At 33.6% G+C, this 19,692-nt stretch overlaps 1 protein-coding gene across 3 annotated transcripts in view; it reads left to right on the forward strand.

Moving 5' to 3' along the window:
• RPS6KA6 (ribosomal protein S6 kinase A6) overlaps positions 1–19,692 on the forward strand; it is a 162,299-nt gene that overhangs the window by 77,984 nt on the left and 64,623 nt on the right. For 2 of the 3 annotated variants that reach the window (XM_057718747.1, XM_057718746.1), the window contains 10 exons: positions 1,698–1,768; positions 2,006–2,094; positions 2,889–2,947; positions 5,924–6,026; positions 6,648–6,778; positions 7,224–7,346; positions 7,877–7,966; positions 13,790–13,948; positions 15,771–15,896; positions 16,523–16,684. In XM_057718747.1, coding sequence (XP_057574730.1) covers positions 1,698–1,768; positions 2,006–2,094; positions 2,889–2,947; positions 5,924–6,026; positions 6,648–6,778; positions 7,224–7,346; positions 7,877–7,966; positions 13,790–13,948; positions 15,771–15,896; positions 16,523–16,684 — 1,113 coding nt within the window. The remainder of the gene's footprint in view (positions 1–1,697; positions 1,769–2,005; positions 2,095–2,888; positions 2,948–5,923; positions 6,027–6,647; positions 6,779–7,223; positions 7,347–7,876; positions 7,967–13,789; positions 13,949–15,770; positions 15,897–16,522; positions 16,685–19,692) is intronic. The other variant, XM_057718748.1, reaches the window with a different exon arrangement.

Genomic DNA, 19,692 nt, shown 5'->3' on the forward strand with positions numbered 1-19,692 from the left:
ATTCAAATAGCTGTGTGTCAAGAAGGATAATATTGTGATAGTATTAGGAAAGACCTGGAGAACCAGTTTGACTAGAGTAGTAGTGGAGAATGAGGATGAAAATTGAGGAAATGAGGCTATAAGTATTTGTATGCAATTCTCTGAGTGGTAGGAAACTTTTGTAAATTCTTAAACAGGATGGTAATTAGAGAAAAAATGTATTTTAGGAAGATTAGCCTTGGTAGCATTATATGAATGGATTGCAAATAGAGGAAACTAAAAGTAGGGAGACCAAGAAGTTCTCCTTACAAGACAGTTGTAAAATTATAGAATGAAAAAGAGGAAATCTTAAAGATATTTCAGAGGAAGAAGTGGCTGACCTTAGTAACAGATGAAGCAGAGGGGATTCAAAGAAAGGTGGTTCAATAGAAAAGAGAGAGCTGGGAAGGACAGCTAATTTTGAAAGTGGGGAAAAAATTTATTTTTAACATGTTTTGTTGCATAGGTTACTGTAGGTTAGTGTTTAACCCCTTGATAGTGATAAATTAGGAGTGGGCAGTGAAGAGAGCATCAGAATCATTTGAAAACCTTAAAAAAACAAGAAACAAACAAACAAAAAAACAACAAAAAACTACTCTGCCAGCCAGCATATAGTTTATTTGAGGGGAAGATGTGATTCCAGTATACTATCCTTCTCTTTTTCTTTTTGTTCTTGGCATTTCCACTTCTTAATCCTCCAGTCCCCAGGAGAGAACCATTACTTTAGGTTTGGAGTCGGGAAACTGGAGGTTGAGAGAGATGATCCCCATACACAATACTTCCCTTCTTCCCTTATTCTTCATTCCGTTTCTATGACTCCTACCCTTATCTCTTCAGTCTCCAGTTGAGAACCATTACTTTAGATTTGGAAGGGAACACTGGGGATTGAGAGAGATCGAAACTGGAATTGATTTGAGAGTCATCAGCCATCAGGAGAGAGTTGAATGAATAAGCTAACTAAGGTTGTAAGTTCAAATAAATGAACAGAGGACTGAGGCCAAAGCCATTATTGAATCTAAGCTTAAGATTTAAATATTAGGGATATAAAAACTTTTCTCTTTAATGATCTATAATGGTCTTCATTTTCAGATCTACTTTTTTAAAATACCATTATTTAATGTCCTAGTTATCTGCATTGCAATTAAGTCTGTTAGGGAGAATGTTTTCGTTATGCTGTGTACAACTGTCTCAAATTAAAATACATATTTTAGTGTGTGGTGTGTGTGTGTGTGTATAGCTTCTTGTTTGGTACTTTTTTTTAAAGAGAGCAAAGGGAATGAGAATGATTATCTTTCTTGACCATGTATAAATTTGAAATGTCTCAGTACTTATTTTTACTTTTCTTTCATTGTTAAGTGTTTGCTTTAAAAGCTTATCTTTGTTTTAAAAGAAAATGCCTTGTGTCTATTTCTACATTGCTTTGGTTTGGGGAACTTAAGCCAAATTAGGACTGAAAAAATGGTAGGTTTCATTTGCTACAAATCACCTCTCATTTGGGCTATCTATTGTGGGGTACCAGGGGTGTATTTCCTTAAGTGACCTAGTTTTCTGACCTACTGTCATGTAGATCCTGCATGATTTGATGATCATGTATTACAAGTCTCACTTTTTTCCTATAGAATTTCATTGTATTTTCTAAGTTGTACTGAGTTGACTTGTGTTACTTTTGTTTGTTTTAGTTTGAAATGCTTACTGGTACTCTGCCATTTCAAGGTAAAGACAGAAATGAGACCATGAATATGATATTAAAGTAAGTGTAAACATTATTTTTTTCTTTCGGGAAAAATTCCCTGCTTTCAGTTTTGAGAAACTTGTTATGGTTTTCATTTGACACAAAAGAACATTTTTCACACTGTCTCACTCTATTCTACCATGTGGGGGACATTATTTGCCATCGTGAAAGCATTCTTGAAAATTCTTTTTGGGATTTGTCAATTTAGAAGTATGGCTAGATTTAAATGAAATTTTCTGAAATCCTCTTTTCCAGAGCAAAACTTGGAATGCCTCAGTTTCTTAGTGCTGAAGCACAAAATCTTCTAAGGATGTTATTCAAAAGGAATCCAGCAAATAGATTGGGTATTGTTTATTTTCTTAGCTTTTATAACAATATACTACATGCTTTGGGAGGATAATTATTATAACTTTGTTTTCTGGCTTAAGTTCATTTACTGCTGCTATATATTTATACCTAGAATTTTGCATTTTATTTATGCAGAGATTCCAGTAAACTCTGTTATATCCATGATTTAAAAAATGGAGTGGTCTAGTTATTCAAAACTTATGTTTAATATAATTATATCATATGAATGTCTCTTTTGACATAATTCACAGAATTCTCCCTTGTATAGGTAGTCCTTTTAGATATTTGAAAATAATTATTTTGTTCCTTCTAGTATTCATCAAGATAAATGTTATGTTTCCATAACTGCTCATTATTTGGCTACTTTCTAGTAGCCTTTCCCTGGATGCAAATGTGATCCTATTATCCTGTTTATGCCCATATGTTACAATTTTGATGTCACTTTATTCATTGTGTTTTTAATTGACATATAGATATGAGGTCATAAATTGAATTATGAAGAAAATAAAAAGTACTTAAATTTTAGTGTTATGCTAAACATGATTTTTATTTGATTCAGAAGACATTTCAGTATTTCATTATACCCTATATGCTTCAGCATGAACATCGGCTATTTTTTAATCATATTAAATTCAAAGGACCAATTAATAAAACATCAGATAAGAAATCATAAACTTTTCACTGCAAGAAATCTATGAAATGTGTGTACTCCTGTTTACAGATAACAGTCAGGAAGCCAGATAGATTAAAAAAATCAGACTGGTAAAAAAAATTCTTTCCATTTTTATAGGTTCAGAAGGAGTTGACGAAATCAAAAGACATCTTTTTTTTGCAAATATTGACTGGAATGTAAGTTCAGTAGAAAGTTTGTTACTGAATACCTTTAATAATAGCAAAAACTCAAGAGTAAATGGTAATATATGGGCTTTGCTGATAAACTTAATCCATTTGTTTTATATTTAGTATGAGATTTTTATTTACAGGTGTAGCATATCATGCAATTACCTTGAACCAGTAGATGTGTGGATATGTAGTAAATTTTTGTTTCTCATCTGTCTTACTGTTAAGTATGGTTAATATTATCCCCTATTCTAGCTTGGGGAATCTGGAGGGAGGAAGAGAAAGGAGAAAGGGGATGAATGATAGGGCAGATTCTTATAGAAAAAATGAATTTTAAAGAATCTAAGATGTTATTTAATTTCAAATAATTCTGTCATGTATTAGAATAAATTAAATGTGTTAAGAAGTGGAAATCTTTGTATATAGTATTTCACTAAATTTTGAGAGGACATGAAAACAGAAACATTGTGAAATTCTGCAAAGTCATGTTTTGAAATTTTTAAGTCGCAACTCCCAGACTAATGAGCTTTTCTTAGGAAACCTCACTTTTCGTCGTTGTTGTTGTTTACAACACAGCTTTATGTATTTTATGTACTATTAATCATCATAGGTAAGTGTTTTTGATTATTTAGTTCTGGCATTGGTATTGAAAATTTTCCAAAAAGAAACAGTGTCTCTTGATTTCTGAGGCAGAGGTAGAGAGCCACTATTCACTGACCAAATTATTATTTCATCTGGCTTGTATAACAAGTTTCAGAAGGTAATATATATATATATTTTATTTTATTGAAGTATAGTTGATGTACAATGTGTTAATTTCTGCTATACAACAAAGTGATTCAGTTATACAAATACATATATTCTTTTTCATATTCTTTTCCGTTATGGTTTATAACAGGATACTGAATATAGTTCCCTTTACTATACAGTAGGATCTTGTTGTTTATCCATTCTATATGTAATAGTTTGCATCTGCTAATTCCAAATTCCCAATCCATACCTCCCCACCCCCTCCCCCTTGGCAACCATAAGACTGTTCGAGTCTGTTTCTGTTTCGTAGATAAGTTCATTTGTGTCATATTTTAGATTCGACTGTGACTTTTTTTTTTAAAAGCTCTTTATTGGAATATAATTGCTTTACACTGTTGTGCCAATTTCTGAGGTACACCAAAGTGAATCCGCTGTATTTATACATATATCCCCATATCCCCTTCCTCCCACAACTCCCTCGCATCCTCCCTATCCTGTCCCTCTAAGTCATCACACATCATGAAGTTTATCTCCCTATATTATGCAGGAACTTCCCACGAGCTATCTGTTTTACATTTGGTAGTGTATATATGTCAGTGCTACTCTCTCACTTCATCCCAGCTTCCCCTTGGCCCCCCGACCCTGTGTCCTCAAGTCCATTCTCTACATCTGCATCTTTATTTTTGCTCTGTCACTGGGTTCGTCAGCACCATTTTTTTTTTTTTAGATTCCACATATATGAGTTAGTATATGGTATTTGTTTTTCTCTTTCTGGCTTACTTCATTCTGTATTACAGACTCTAGGTCTATCCACCTCACTACAAATAACTCAATTTCATTCCTTTTTATGGCTGAATAATATTCCATTGTATATATGTGCCACATCTTCTTTATCCATTCATCTGTTGATGGGCATTTAGGGTGCTTCCACGTCCTGGCTAATGTAAATGCTGCTGCAATGAACATTATGGTACATGTTTCTTTTGGGATTATGATTTTCTCAGGGTATATGCCCAGTAGTGGGATTGCTGGGTCCTATGGTAGTTCCATTTTTGGTTTTTTAAGGAACCTCCAAACTGTTTTCCATAGTGGCTGTACCAACTTACATTCCCACCAACAGTGCAGGAGTGTTACCTTTTGTCTGCATCCTCTCCAGCATTTGTTGTTTCTAGATTTTTTGCTGATGGCCATTCTGACTGGTGTGAGGTGATACCTCATTGTGGCTTTGACTTGCATGTCTCTTTTCATGTGTTTGTTAGCCATTTGCATGTCCAGAAGGTAATATTTTGATTTATTTTTTATTGTTGTAAAACTGCAACATAACATAAGCTGTTGGTATTAATAACCTGAAAGGCCACGCAGTGAACATACTGCATGGGAATCTGCCCTTTGTCATATCTGTGTGCATCCCTCTTTTGGTATCCTTGCATTCCCTTGTCATTTTTTCCTAATGCTTCTCTGTTCTTCCTTTTTCCTTAACTAGAAAAACTAGAAGTTATTTTTCCATTATTTTATATCTAAATGGTTTGTTTATTGCTCTTAAATAACAAGAGTGGAATGTGTACATATTTAAATAAGTGAAAATTACTTTAAAGTAATTATTAATTTTCCCTCACTGTGGGACAGTGAGCTTTTAAAAAAGTAGATTTCAAAAAAAAAAAAAAACAGTAGATTTCCATATGTTGTAAGATATTTTATGTCTTTCAAAAACATAAATTTTAGAAAGTAAGATTGTTAGACAAGCTTAAATTTTTGAATTCTATAAAAAGAGCTCTAAACCGTGCATCTGATGCATATTTTATGTGAAAACAAAATCTTTAGGTATAATGCATACTTCTTGGAGATAGACTGATTATTAATTTTGAAATCCTAGAATGTTATTAGAATCCTGCATGGTAGCATTGTGATATATTCTGTATGGTTATTTTACTAGTGAGAATTCAAGTCAGTTTTTGAAATCCAAAACTGAACAGAATTATTCCTTGTGAATGCGACCTGTGGCATTGTTGCTGTGTTTCTTGGTCTCATTTAATTCTGTACATTATCTTTCAAATTTAGATGATATACAGAATTTTGTTGAGATTAGAATTTAGAATTTGGTTAACAGGTATCTGAAGCCTGTTGAAATTTCATTTATGAAATTGTGAGTCTTCTGCTAAGGATTGAATATCATGTTTTGCTTTAATAATTTTTCAAGTATTAATAATTTTTGTGTTATTCTTTTATTTTTTCTAGAAATTATATAAAAGAGAAGTCCAACCTCCTTTCAAACCTGCTTCTGGAAAACCAGATGATACTTTTTGTTTTGATCCTGAATTTACTGCAAAAACACCTAAAGGTAATGCATGTTTATGTGTAATATCAGGGCTTTTATTCAGTTAGATGGTTAAAAATAAACTAACTTCTTAGGTATAAGCTAAAAGAATTGTATGTTTGCAGAGGGTGGTTTGCCCTGTATGGAAGTGTGGATCCTATATACAGCATTACTTGGACACCTTTCAAGTAGGGGCTTTACATGGGAAATATTTATTAGGGGAGAGGGACTAGAGCAAAGAGTGAACATTTTCTTTTTTTCTTATTTTAAAAGTTTTTTTGACATGCTTATGCATTAGGGGATGGGGGTAAGAGGTAAGATATGAGCTATATCACTCTGACTCTTATGGTTTATAATTTAGTGAGGTTTACTTTTATTGGCATCTTTTTCGTAAATTCAACGAGTATTGAATACCTACCATTTACTAAGCAGTGACGATGCAGAAGTGAACAGAACAAAAATTATAATCTATGTGGAGCTTGCATAATAGTGTGGGGAATCAGAAAATATACAATAAATCAAATACATAATATAGTATGTCTGATGGTAACATTTAATAGTTTCCTTTATATTCAAAGAAGTGTTGACATTTCATATCATAAAATTCTGTGTAGTTCTAATTAAATATAATTATTTGGACATTAGATTCTCCTGGTTTGCCACCTAGTGCTAATGCTCATCAACTCTTCAAAGGATTCAGCTTTGTTGCAACTTCTATTGCAGAAGAATATAAAATCACTCCGATCACAAGTGCAAATGTATTACCAATTGTTCAGGTAAATTCCACTTAGATTATTCCGATTAGGGATGATTACTTCTTTCAGTTATTACTAATGGATTTACAGTGATTTTAAGTGATTTTTAACTTCTTCATTTATCTGTTTATAATGAATTAAAGATGTCTCCATATGTTTTGGAAAAAAAACGGATAATAGTAACCTTTAATTATATTTACATATTTATGTGATCTCTTTTGGCAAGAAAATGCAATGGGTGATGTATTAGCTAGTTGATTTATTATATTGGCTTTGGGGATCTAGAAAGCCTACAATTTAGGATCAGTTCAGAATCTGTGAAAGCCATTTATAAATACTGATAAAACTTCTCTAGAATTATTCTTGATTTTTTAAAGATTTAAGAAGAATGTATACTTAGGAGAAAAGATAAAAAATGTGAAACTATATCATTCTCTTTTGTATTTTTACTTTTTAACAAAAACAGATAAATGGAAATGCTGCACAGTTTGGTGAAGTGTACGAATTGAAAGAGGATATTGGTGTTGGCTCCTATTCTGTTTGCAAACGATGCATACATGCTGCTACCAACATGGAATTTGCAGTGAAGGTATTGTCTCTGATGCTAACTTTTTTCTGTTTGTTTTATATATGTAAGCTAAATTGCAGATTAACTGACAGACAGTTTTTCAGTGGAGCAAGTGGAGAAAGCAAAGATAAAATAACGAGGAAAATCTCTTAAGACTTAATATTTTCACTTTGGATTTATTTCCAAGACTTTATTTTGTTCAATAAAAAAAGACTTTATTTTGGAGGAACAGTGTGTTTCATGAATGTCTTGCTTTTGAATAATTTTATTTTAATATATGTTGAGATTGAGCAATTGTGACAATTACTATCATATTTGGATCAAATTATCAATTTAGTATAGTTTTAGTTAGATGGAATATAATGTTGAAGAAAGTGCTCTATTGTTTTTTATTGTTTCAGTTATAGGAAATTTTTAAATATTAAAATAATGTGAGGCAAGTATCACTCTTGAGTTTTATTATTTGCTTAAAAATATAAGCAAATTGAAATTGTCATTCATTTTTAGACAAAATAATTTTCCTCTGAGATTTTTCTTTTCTTATTTCTTAGATCATTGACAAAAGTAAGAGAGATCCCTCAGAAGAAATTGAAATTTTGATGCGCTATGGACAACACCCCAACATTATCACTTTAAAGGATGTAGGTATTTAAAACCTATGTATCAGCTAAGCTAATGAAGTTATGACTTGGCACTTTCTTTTCATTTTTTTAATGAACTTTTAATGAGATATAATTGACATACAATAAACTGCATATATTAAAAGTGTACAATTTGATATTTTTTTCTTATTAGTAATGTATGTATGGCAATCCCAATCTCCCAATTCATCCCACCTCAACTGGCCCTGCTTTCCCCCCTTGGTGTCCATATGTTTGTTCTCTACATCTGTGCCTTGCAAACTGGTTGATCTGTAACATTTTTCTATATTCCGCATATATACGTTAATATACTATAATTTTTTTCTCTTTTGGACTTACTTCACTCCGTATGACAGTCTCTAGGTCCATCCATGTCTCTACAAATGTCCCAATTTCATTCTTTTTATGGCTGAGTAATATTCCATTGTATGTATGTACCATATCTTCTTTATCCATTCATCTGTTGATGGACGTTTAGATTGCTTCTGTGTCCTGACTATTGTAAATAGTGCTGCAGTGAACATTGGAGTACACGTGTCTTTTTGAATTATGGTTTTCTATGGGTATATACCCAGTAGTGGGACTGCTGGGTCATATGGTAGTTCTGTTTTTATTTTTTAAGGAATCTATATACTGTTCTCCATAGTGGCTGTATCAGTTTACATTCCCACCAACAGTGCAAGAGAGTTCCCTTTTCTCCACACCCTCTCCAGCATTTATTGTTTGTAGATTTTCTGATGATGCCCATTCTAACCGGTGTGAGGTGATACCTCATTGTGGTTTCAATTTGGATTTCTCTAGTAGTTAGTGATGTTGAGCAGCTTTTCATGTGCCTCTTGGCCATCTGTATGTCTTCTTTGGAGAAATGTCTAGGTCTTCTGCCCATTTTTTGATTGGGTTGTTTATTTTTTTGATATTGAGCAGCATGAACTGTTTATATATTTTGGAGATTAATCCTTTGTCTGTTGATTCGTTTGCAAATATTTTCTCCCATTCTGGGGGTTGTCTTTTTGTCTTGTTTATAGTTTCCTTTGCTGTGCAAAAGCTTTTAAGTTTCATTAGGTCCCGCTTATTTATTTTTGTTTTCATTTCCATTACTCTAGGAGGTGAGTCAAAAAAGATCTTGCTGTGATTTATGTCAAAGATTGTTCTTTCTATGTTTTGCTCTAAAAGTTTTATAGTATCGGGCCTTACATTTAGGTCTTTAATCCATTTTGCATTTATTTTTGTGTATGGTGTTAGGGAGTGTTCTAATTTAATTCTTTTACATGTAGCTGTCCAGTTTGCCCAGCACCACTTATTGAAGAGAATGTCTTTCTCCATTGTATATCCTTGCTTCCTTTGTCATAGATTAATTGACCATAATTTATCTCGTGCTTTCTATCCTGTTCCATTGATCTATATTTCTGTTTTTGTGCTAGTACCATATTGTCTTGATTACTGTAGCTTTGTAGCATAGTCTGAAGTCAGGGAGTCTGATTCCTCCAGCTCAGTTTTTCCCCCTTTAAGATTGCATTGGCCTAGATAGCTTCCTCCACAAGAGGGCAGACAGCAGTATCAAGCAGTATCAGCAGTATTTTGTCTTGTGGAACTGAAAACCACAGCCACAGAAAGATAGAGAAAATGAAAAAGCAGAGGACTTTGTACCAGATGAAGGGACAGGATAAAACCCCAGAAAAACAACTAAATGAAGAGGAGATAGGCACCCTTACAGAAAAAGAATTCAGAATAATGATGGTGAAGATGATCCAGGACTTTGAAAAAAGACTGGATGCAAAGATTGAAAAGTTTACCAAAGAACTAGAAGAATTAATGAGCAAACAAACAGAGATATGCAACACAATAACTGAAATGAAAAATACACTAGAAGGAACCAACAGCAGATTAACTGAGGCAGAAGGGCGAATAAGTGACCTGGAAGACAAAATGGTGATAATCACTGATGCGGAAAAGAATAAGGCGAAAAGAACTGAAGACAGCCTAAGAGACCTCTGGGACAATGTTAAACACACCAACATTCGCATTATAGGGGTCCCAGAAGGAGAAGAGAGAGAGAAAGGACCTGAGAAAATATTGGAAGAGATTCTAGTTGAAAACTTCCCTAACATGGGAAAGGAAATAGCTACCCAAGTCCAGGAAGTGCAGAGAGTCCCAGGCAGGATAAACCCAAGGAGAAACACGCTAAGACATACAGTAGTCAAACTGACAAAAATTAAAGACAGGGAAATGTTATTAAAAGCAACAAGGGAAAAATGACAAATAACACACAAGGGAACCCCCATAAGGGTAACAGCTGATTTCTCGGCAGAAACCCTGCAAGCCAGAAGGGAGTGGCATGATATATTTCAAGTGATGAAAGGGAAGAACCTACAACCAAGAATACTCTACCCAGCAAGGATCTCATTCAGATTCGATGGAGAAATCAAAAGCTTTACAGACAAACAACAGCTAGGAGAATTCAGCACCACCAAACCAGCCCTACAACAAATGCTAAAGGAACTTTTCTAAGCGGGAAACATAAGAGAAGAAAAGTACCTACAAAAACAAAAACAAAACAATTAAGAAAATGGTACTAGGAACATACATATCAATAATTACCTTGAATGTAAATGGACTAAATGCACCAACCGAAAGACAGAGGCTGGCTGAATGAATACAAAAACAAGACCCATATACACGCTGTCTCCCAGAGACCCACTTCAGCCCTAGGGACACATACAGGTGGAAAGTGAGGGGATGGAAAAAGATATTCCATGCAAATGGAAATCAAAAGAAAGCTGGAGTAGCAGTAGTCACATCAGATAAAGTAGACTTTAAAATAAAAAAATGTTACAAGAGACAAGAAAGGACATTACATAAAGATCAAGGGATCCATCCAAGAAGAGGAGATAACCATTATAAATATATATGCACCCAATATAGGAGCACCTCAATACATAAGGCAAATGCTAACAACTATGAAAGAGGAAATGCAAGGCAAAAATAGAGACACAGATTTAGATAACAAACACATGAACACCAAGTGGGGAAAGCGGGGAGGGTTGGGGGGGAATGAATTGGGAGATTGGGATACCAAATGTACACTCTAAATATATGCTGTTTATTGTCTGTTAACTGTATCTCAATAAAAGTTCTTAAAAAAAAAAGATTGCATTGGCTATTTGGGGTCTTTTGTGTCCCCACACAAATTTTAGAATTTTTTGTTCTAGTTCTGTGAAAAATGCCATTGGTAATTTGATAGGGATTGCATTGAATCTGTAAATTGCTTTGGGTAGTATAGTCATTTTCACAATGTTGATTCTTCCAATCGAAGATCATGGTATATCTCTCCATATGTTTGTGTCATCTTTGATTTCTTTCATCAGTGTCTTATAGTTTTCTGAGTATAGGTCTTTTACCTCCTTAGTTAGGTTTATTCCTAGGTATTTTATTCTTTTTGTTGCAATGGTGAATTGGATTGTTTCCTTAATTTCTCTTTCTGATCTTTTGTTATTAGTGTATAGGATTGCAAGAGATTTCTGTGTGTTTTTGTATCCTGAAACTTTACCAAATTTATTGATGAGTTTAAATAGTTTTCTGGTGGCATCTTCAGGATTTTCTATGTATAGTATCATGTCATCTGCAAACAGTGACACTTTTACTTCTTCTTTTCCAATTTGAATTCCTTTTATTTCTCTTTCTTCTGTGATTGCTGTGGCAAGGACTTCCAAAACTATGTTGAATAGTAGTCACAAGAGTGGACACACTTGTCTTGTTCCTGATCTTACTGGGAATACTTTGTTTTTCACCATTGAGAATGATGTTTGCTGTGGGTTTGTTCTATATGGCCTTTATTTTGTTGAGGTAGGTTCCCTCTGTGCCCACTTGCTGGAGAGTTTTGATAATAAATGGGTGTTGAATTTTGTCAAAAGCTTTTTCTGCATCTGTTGAGGTTATCATGTGGTTTTTATCCTTCAATTTGTTAATATGGTGTATCACATTGATTGATTTGTGTATATTGAAGAATCCTTGCATCCCTGGGATAAATCCCACTTGATTATGGTGTATGATCCTTTTAATATGTTGTTGGATTCTGTTTGCTAGTATTTTGTTGAGGATTTTTGCCTCTAGATTCATCAGTGATATTCGTCTGTAATTTTCTCTTTTTGTAGTATCTTTGTCTGGTTTTGGTATCAGGGTGATGGTGACCTTGTTGAATGAGTTAGGGAGTCTTCTTTCCTCTTCAGTTTTTTGGAAGAGTTTGAGAAGGATGGGTGTTAGCTCTTCTCTAAATGTTTGGTAGAATTCACCTGTGAATCCATCTGGTCCTGGCCTTTTTTTGTTGGAAGGTTTTTAATCACAGTTTCAATTACATTTCTTGTGATTGGTCTGTTCATAGTTTCTATTTCTTCCTGGTTCAGTCTTGGAAGGTTATACCTTTCTAAGAATTTGTCCATTTATTGGCATATAGTTGCTTGCAGTAGTCTCTTATAATTCTTTTCATTTCTGCAGTGTCCATTGTAACTCCTGTTTCATTTCTAATTTTATAAATATGAATCCTCTCCCTCTTTTTCTTGATGAGTCTGGCTAAAGGTTAATCAATTTTGTTTATGTTCTCAAAGAACCAGCTTTTAGTTTTCTTGATCTTTGCTATTGTTTTCTTTGTTTCTATTTCATTTATTTCTGCTCTGATCTTTATGATTTCTTTCCTTGTACGGGACTTTATTTTCTTATTGAAACTCTTCATGTCCATGGTATGTTTACTTTTATGCCACAAAATCTTAATATTTAAATTTGCCATTTCAGTTCTTTTTCGCCCCATGATTCTATACTCCTACCCCTCTTATAGAATGTCAGAAAGGAACTGTGACTGTTGGTAAATGTGAGTGTCCTGTTTACTGGAATATATTGTAGCTGGTTAACTAGTTAACATTATCACCAGCCACATTTATTATTCTCTAGTATTACAAATATAGAAGATATAGGGTATGGGAAATCTGCCAAATTCTAAGAGATTTTATTTTCTTCATGGTACAGCAATTGGCTGTAGCACTATGTATTGTTGTTTGGGTGAAATAGTATTAGTCTATAGATTTTTTAAAGTGAACATATAGCTCATATTAATAGATGTTAATGAATGCTGACTTTTTGCATAAAGAAAATAATACTCTTTTCTCTGTAGAAAAGGCAGACAAATAAACCATCACCTTGATCAGTTTGTTTCAGATAACATGATATGCATTTTGATTTGTAATCCTTAAATAGTATTTTATATATATGTAAATATATGTATGTGTGTGGATAGATAGGTATCTACACATATATATAGTATGTGTAAATGTAGATGTCACATGCCCTGAATAAAAGGGTGTACATAGTTTTTATTTTATTCTTCTTGATATAGTATTTGAATTCAATAGATATTTAAGACACCATGTCAGATAATAGACTGTGTGGAGGATATTAAAAAACAAATAATATATTTACTGCCAGAAGAAAGCTTACTGTTATTAAGGAAGGAAAGTGGCTATAATGCAGTCAAAAATGAGTTAGATGCCATTTGAGAGGCACAGAGTTCTATTTTTCCATTTATATTCTTTGATGAAGTATAACAGAAAATTTCAAAAGTTAATAAAATTATATGTTTAACATGGTCTCAAAGAATGGTGTAGGAGTCTGTTTAGCCAGTTTAACCTTCATTAGAGCCTGTACTATATTAATACTAAAGGAATAATGTATTCTTTAACACTAGCGATTCATTAGAAAAGCAAAGTAAATATAATTTAAAACATTACAGAATTGTAATTACAAATAATAACATTTTAAAAATATGTTCCTTTTTAGGTTTATGATGATGGTAGATATGTTTACCTTGTTACGGATTTGATGAAAGGAGGAGAGCTACTTGACCGTATTCTCAAACAAAAATGTTTTTCTGAACGGGAAGCTAGTGATGTACTGTTTATAATAACTAAGACAGTTGACTATCTTCATTGTCAAGGCGTAAGTTGTAGTTATATTCTTCCTTTTAATTATGGGACTTATATCTTCATAAAATAATATATAGGAGATGACACCTAAAATGCATTACTTTTTCTATCACTTATATGGAATAGCCTAATAAAATTCATAATGTAGTAAAGGTTATAGGTTTAGGAAATTGGGTAATACCTTATTAATTTTCTTTACCTGTTAGCCCTCATTTAATAGCATATTAGTTTTAAAAGTGGTTTGAATTACATAAATGTATCTAAGCTTGACTTTTAAATTATTAAACTTAATTAAACTTAGAAGTGAAACATAAAATAATTGTCCAAGAACATGCTGTGAATATTATTCAAATTATACTGTTTATCTTTTTTTTTTTTATTTTTTTGGGGGTACACCAGGTTCAATCATCTGTTTTTATACACATATCCCCGTATTCCCTCCCTTCCTTGACTCCCCCCCCCTCGAGTCCCCCCCACCCTCCCTGCCCCAGTCCTCCAAGGCATCTTCCATCCTCGAGTTGGACTCCCTTTGTTATACAACAACTTCCCACTGACTATTTTACAGTTGGTAGTATATACTGTTTATCTTTATTGTTGCCAGGCTCTCCCCCAATACAGTAAGAAATTTGGATTCTAAACATTTGAAGTGTTAATGTATTAAAATCTCTAGTGGGGGGGGCAGGCTTGTTATTTTTCTTCCTATCTCTTCATAAAGAAAGCAAATGAATTGAGTTATCAAAAAAGGTCACTTATTATATATATAGCTAAACAAGGAAACAAAGTCACAAATAATTTAAAAATGTAAGTTTGAATCGGTTGTAGTAGTGGGTATGTACCTACTTAAGTATAAACAATAAAAAAATTGAACGACTTAGAATTGGCATAGTGAAAATTCTGCATGGGCCAGTACTCATTTTTGAGTGTGGTTGTATAGAGTACATTTTCAACATTTTCAAGTATAAACTGTATAATGCTAAAGGAGCAGTTCTATAATAATTTAATTCCTTGATTGTCTTTATCAACAGTCCCTAAAATAAAGGGTGACTAGAATTTTTGAGAAGAAAATGATGGGCATCTTTTCTTTTGTTTATTATTTTAGAAATTAAATAATATATCAATTAAGTAAATTAATGACAGACATGTATTGAGCATTTCTACATGCCAGACATTGTAGAAGGTATTGAAGATTCAACCATGAGTTTAAATCTTGATCCTTGCCTTGAAAGTGCTTTTAATGTAGTAAATTGCTGATTAAAGATATGACTAGATTAAATGAAGTGGATAGTGTCAGTAGGAAAATCATCACAGAGAGAATTTCAGAATATTTTCCATTTCTTGCATTTCATTTCGTTCTTACGTTTCTGTCTTTCTGCTGAGTTTTCATGCATTGAAAGCATGTTTTGTTTTACTTCATTGAAGATAGTTATAATAGCTACTTTATTTTAAAATTTCTTTTATATTTATTTAGTCTTGTGAATTTTGAACAAATACATTTTGTTGAGCTATATTTGACATATAACATTATGTAAGTAAGGTATATATGTTGATTTGGGACATTTGTATACTACAATATGATTACCACCATAGTATTAGCTACCACATCTATCCTGTCACAATAATAGCCACTTTAAAATACTTGCTGTTAGGTCCAACATGGTTTATCTTGGAGTTGGAATTGATTTTCTTTTTTCTTGAAACTGTGTTCCATTTTTTGAGGGGGGAGTTCTTTGTATATCAGATAATTTTAGATTGTGTACTGCACATTTGTATATTAACTTATGTAGATTTGTTGTATTGTTATTTTTCTCCAATGATTATTTCTATTTTGTTTTCAGTGGATAATTTTCTTAGCAGGGTTTGCGCTGAAAACCCTGCTTTTTGAGCAGCAGGTGTGGTCTCTGTCTATATATTTTGTCTTTATGAACTACGTTGAACCTCCTCTGCACATTTTTGATTCACGGGTCAGTTTTGGCTCTTTCCCTTACTGTATTCCTTTACTCAGCATTCACGGTTTCCCAGCATTTCTTTTCTGGTCCTCCAGGCCAGAAGGACAGTGGGCTTCTGCATGTCTTCGCTACCACTGTGTGCCCTAGGGGCTGTACTTGGCTCTAGGCTAAAAGCCACAGATATAGGAACCTACTCATACAGCTCCCTCTTTCAGCCAAGTATGTACTTCCCACCAGAGTCTTGTCTCCTTTTGCTCATTCCCCGGTACCTTCAAGGTAGCTGATTTTTCTACTCAGGTTTTATAGTTGTTTACCATGGGGAGAGGGTGTTGAGTAGGGTCTTAGTCCATTATATCTGCAAGTGGAACAGATAATTGAGTTTTGAGATTGGAAGTGGTTAACAAAACTGGTGGCTTGATAAAAACTGGCACATCTGTCCAAAGGAATTTCATCTGTCCGATAGAGAGGATTTCGTCTGTATACTTCAGGTTGTCAAGACTATCAAGGTTTGAGAAAGTGTCATTTTCAAAATGTTTATGATTGAGACAATTTTTTTTCCTGGAAATATATTAACTTATAATGTTTTATTCCACAGATATTTAATTAGCTGTAGAACTGTAATTTTTTTTTTTATGTTCAAGGTTGTTCATCGTGATCTTAAACCTAGTAATATTTTATACGTGGATGAATCAGCCAGTGCAGACTCCATTAGGATCTGTGATTTTGGGTTTGCAAAACAACTTCGAGGAGAAAATGGACTCCTCTTAACTCCATGCTACACTGCAAACTTTGTAGCACCTGAGGTATTCTTTAAAACTTCAGTATTTACCTTTCATTCTTTTCCTTTAGGTGAATGTATTTGATGTCATGTATATGTTATGGTAGTAGGTAAAAGCTGAGTTATCTTGTCCTTTCCCAAGTATAAAGCTCTTTAAATCATTGAATTTTGATAATTCCCAATATAAATATTCAGACTAATAACTAGCATCTGAAACCAACCTGAATTTAATAATCAGATTATTCTATTCTGTTGGGTTACATAGTGGATTCAGATCATACCCTTTTAGAGCGGGGAAGAGAGTAAAGATAACACCAGCTTCAACATATTAAATATTCCAAATGAGGAAACTGAGGCTCAAAGTACTTAAATATCTGCATTTCACTGAGTAACAAAACCAGGATAGATTTTCAGATATCTTGGTTTGTGCTACACGTGAGGTGATTTATATTGTTTAGCATTATACGTAACATGGGCAGTACCATCCCTGATTGTCTAAGATTTTCTAATTCATGGAGAAAACAGCTTCACAGGGGATTTTATAAGCAGTGGGGTTTTTCCTGGCAAATAAATTAATATGCAGATCTTAGAGAGAAGAGGTGGGAAAGGTGATACTGCAGAAGTCAAGGGATGCACGTTTCACATTTGGCAGTCTGTCAGTTCTGATAATAGGGATGGGAGCTTTCACAGTAGCAACTCCCACAGCAGTGAAAGTATAGTTGATAAAAAAGTAAATCAGGGTTGGCATTCTTTATAAGTTTTGTTTGTAAAAGTCAAGAACTGTTCTTATATGTTATGAATAATGCTAACTCATGAATTATCAGATATTTAACATAAACCAAAATATACAAATATCCTCCGGTTTGAGAAATTGAATTTTCCAAGTCAGAATAAGAGTAAAATAACTTGAGGGTGAATTCCTATCTCATGTGCATGTTTTCTAATTTTTTTTATACATTAAATACTAGTTCTTTCTGGATAATATCACACATCAGATATAATATAAAATACAACATATTTCTTGTATTCAAATATCAAAAAATCTGTATTTTAATGTATCTATTGGAAAAATAATATTTCTAGTGATGAAAATAGAGACATAGAAAATAGGAAAATAACTTTCTATGAGGGCGAGTCAAAAATTATCTGCACGCTGGCTGTAGAATTTATCTTAACTTTTAGCAAAGGCAAATACATAATTTTGACATAATCTCCTTGCTTTTAAATACGCTTTGTCCATCTGTCAACAAGCTTTCATATTCCCTCATTAAAAAATGTTTTAGGCTGGGCTGTGAGCCATGAATGCACCACTGTCTTCACTTCTTCATCAGAAGTGAATCTTTGTCTTTGTAGGGCTACTTTCAGGGTACCAAACTGGTGAAAGTCCAATGGAGCAAGATCAGGACTATGGGGAGGATGCTTTAACACCTCAAAATGAAGTTTTTGCAGAGTGTTGACAGTGTGGGCAGAAGCGTGTGGACATGCATTGTCATTCAAGATCACAGTGCCCTTGGATAGCAGTCCTCTGCATTTAATCTGAAGTTTAGGCTTCTGCTCTTCAATAAACATCTCACTGTAACAAGCACTGTTGATTGTTGAACCTTTGAGCCATGGCTGATTTGCAAATGATTTGCCACAAAATCCACTGTCACTCGTCTATTCAACAGAATCTTTTCACATGTGTGCTCAATGTTGTCATTGGCTGTGAGTGTGGATGGGCATCCAGCTCCTTCTTGAGATGGCTCATACTTGTGTGACCTTCCTTGAACTTCTCTGTCCATTCATACACACTTCTTTGCAACCAAACATTTTCTCCATACTGCGCACAAAGTCTTCGATAAATAATGGCACCAGGTACACCCTCAGACCACAAGAAATGAATCACTGCATGCTGTTCTTCTTTCCCGCAAATCACAAATGGAGCATCTATTTTTGCTCGCACTGCAGTTACAAATGAACTGATGTAACACATTCACACCTGCATAGCAGTGGCTAGGGAGACAGTAGCCTTGAACAGAAAGAGCTGATAAGACAGTGTGGCCAACAAAAGTTTTAATATAACCAGAGTGCAGATAATTTTTGACTCACCCTTGTAATAATGAAAAATTCCCATGTTAAAATGTATTAAATCTTCCTTTAAGATGCTAATGTTGAGGAAGAAGTATAACACCTGCTTTACAGAGTTTTTATGATAAGATTTGCCCTTTAAGAAATTATGTATGTATCCAGAGAATGTGCTTTAATCTATATTTTAATTATATTCATAGAAAAACAAATGTACAAATTTTTATCATGTTAAAATATATAGAAAGTGTATTTCCCAAAACAAAAATTGGGATCCATGCGTGATCCAAGAAGGGGTTATTGAACTGCCCACAGGTGTAAGAGATATCTTAGGCATAAAAAAAAATAGCTTTTCTAGGACATTTCAATGGTTTTATAGAATAGGAAGATAGAATATTTGAGATTAAGACTTTTCTGTTAAATATAGGGTATGTAGTCATAAATGTAACAGTCGTAATGTACATAATAGTCATAAATATACATATTTATGTAATAGACACTATATTCTAACATACTTATACAGTAGACACAACAGAAGAGTATAGAATAAACTTTTTAATGGCTGATTTCTTAATATTGACTTAATCTTGTGGACCTGGGTCCCTTGATATGATGGAAACTTCTCCCTGGAAAGAGTTAAGAGTGAATGTGTCCCAAATGAACATCTTAAAAACAGACATTAAAATGAAAAATATACGGCATGTCTGTGTTTAGATTAATGGTTAGGTAAACATTTTTAGATTAATGGCTAGGTAAACATTTTCAAATGAGTGCAAATCTGCAGAGTAGAATACAACCCATTGATGCTTTTTATCCTAACAGACTTCCATTGTAGTAAGACACTCTTACCATTGTAATAGTGAAGGTTTTCAGGTGGGCACGTGGAGACCACTTGTCTGTACCTAATGCCTCTAGTGTAAAACTACCTTTGGCTAGATTAGCATTTGTATTTTCAAAATGCTTTGAAAA

Source organism: Hippopotamus amphibius, chromosome X (assembly GCF_030028045.1).
Source record: "Hippopotamus amphibius kiboko isolate mHipAmp2 chromosome X, mHipAmp2.hap2, whole genome shotgun sequence".
NCBI lineage: Eukaryota > Metazoa > Chordata > Mammalia > Artiodactyla > Hippopotamidae > Hippopotamus > Hippopotamus amphibius.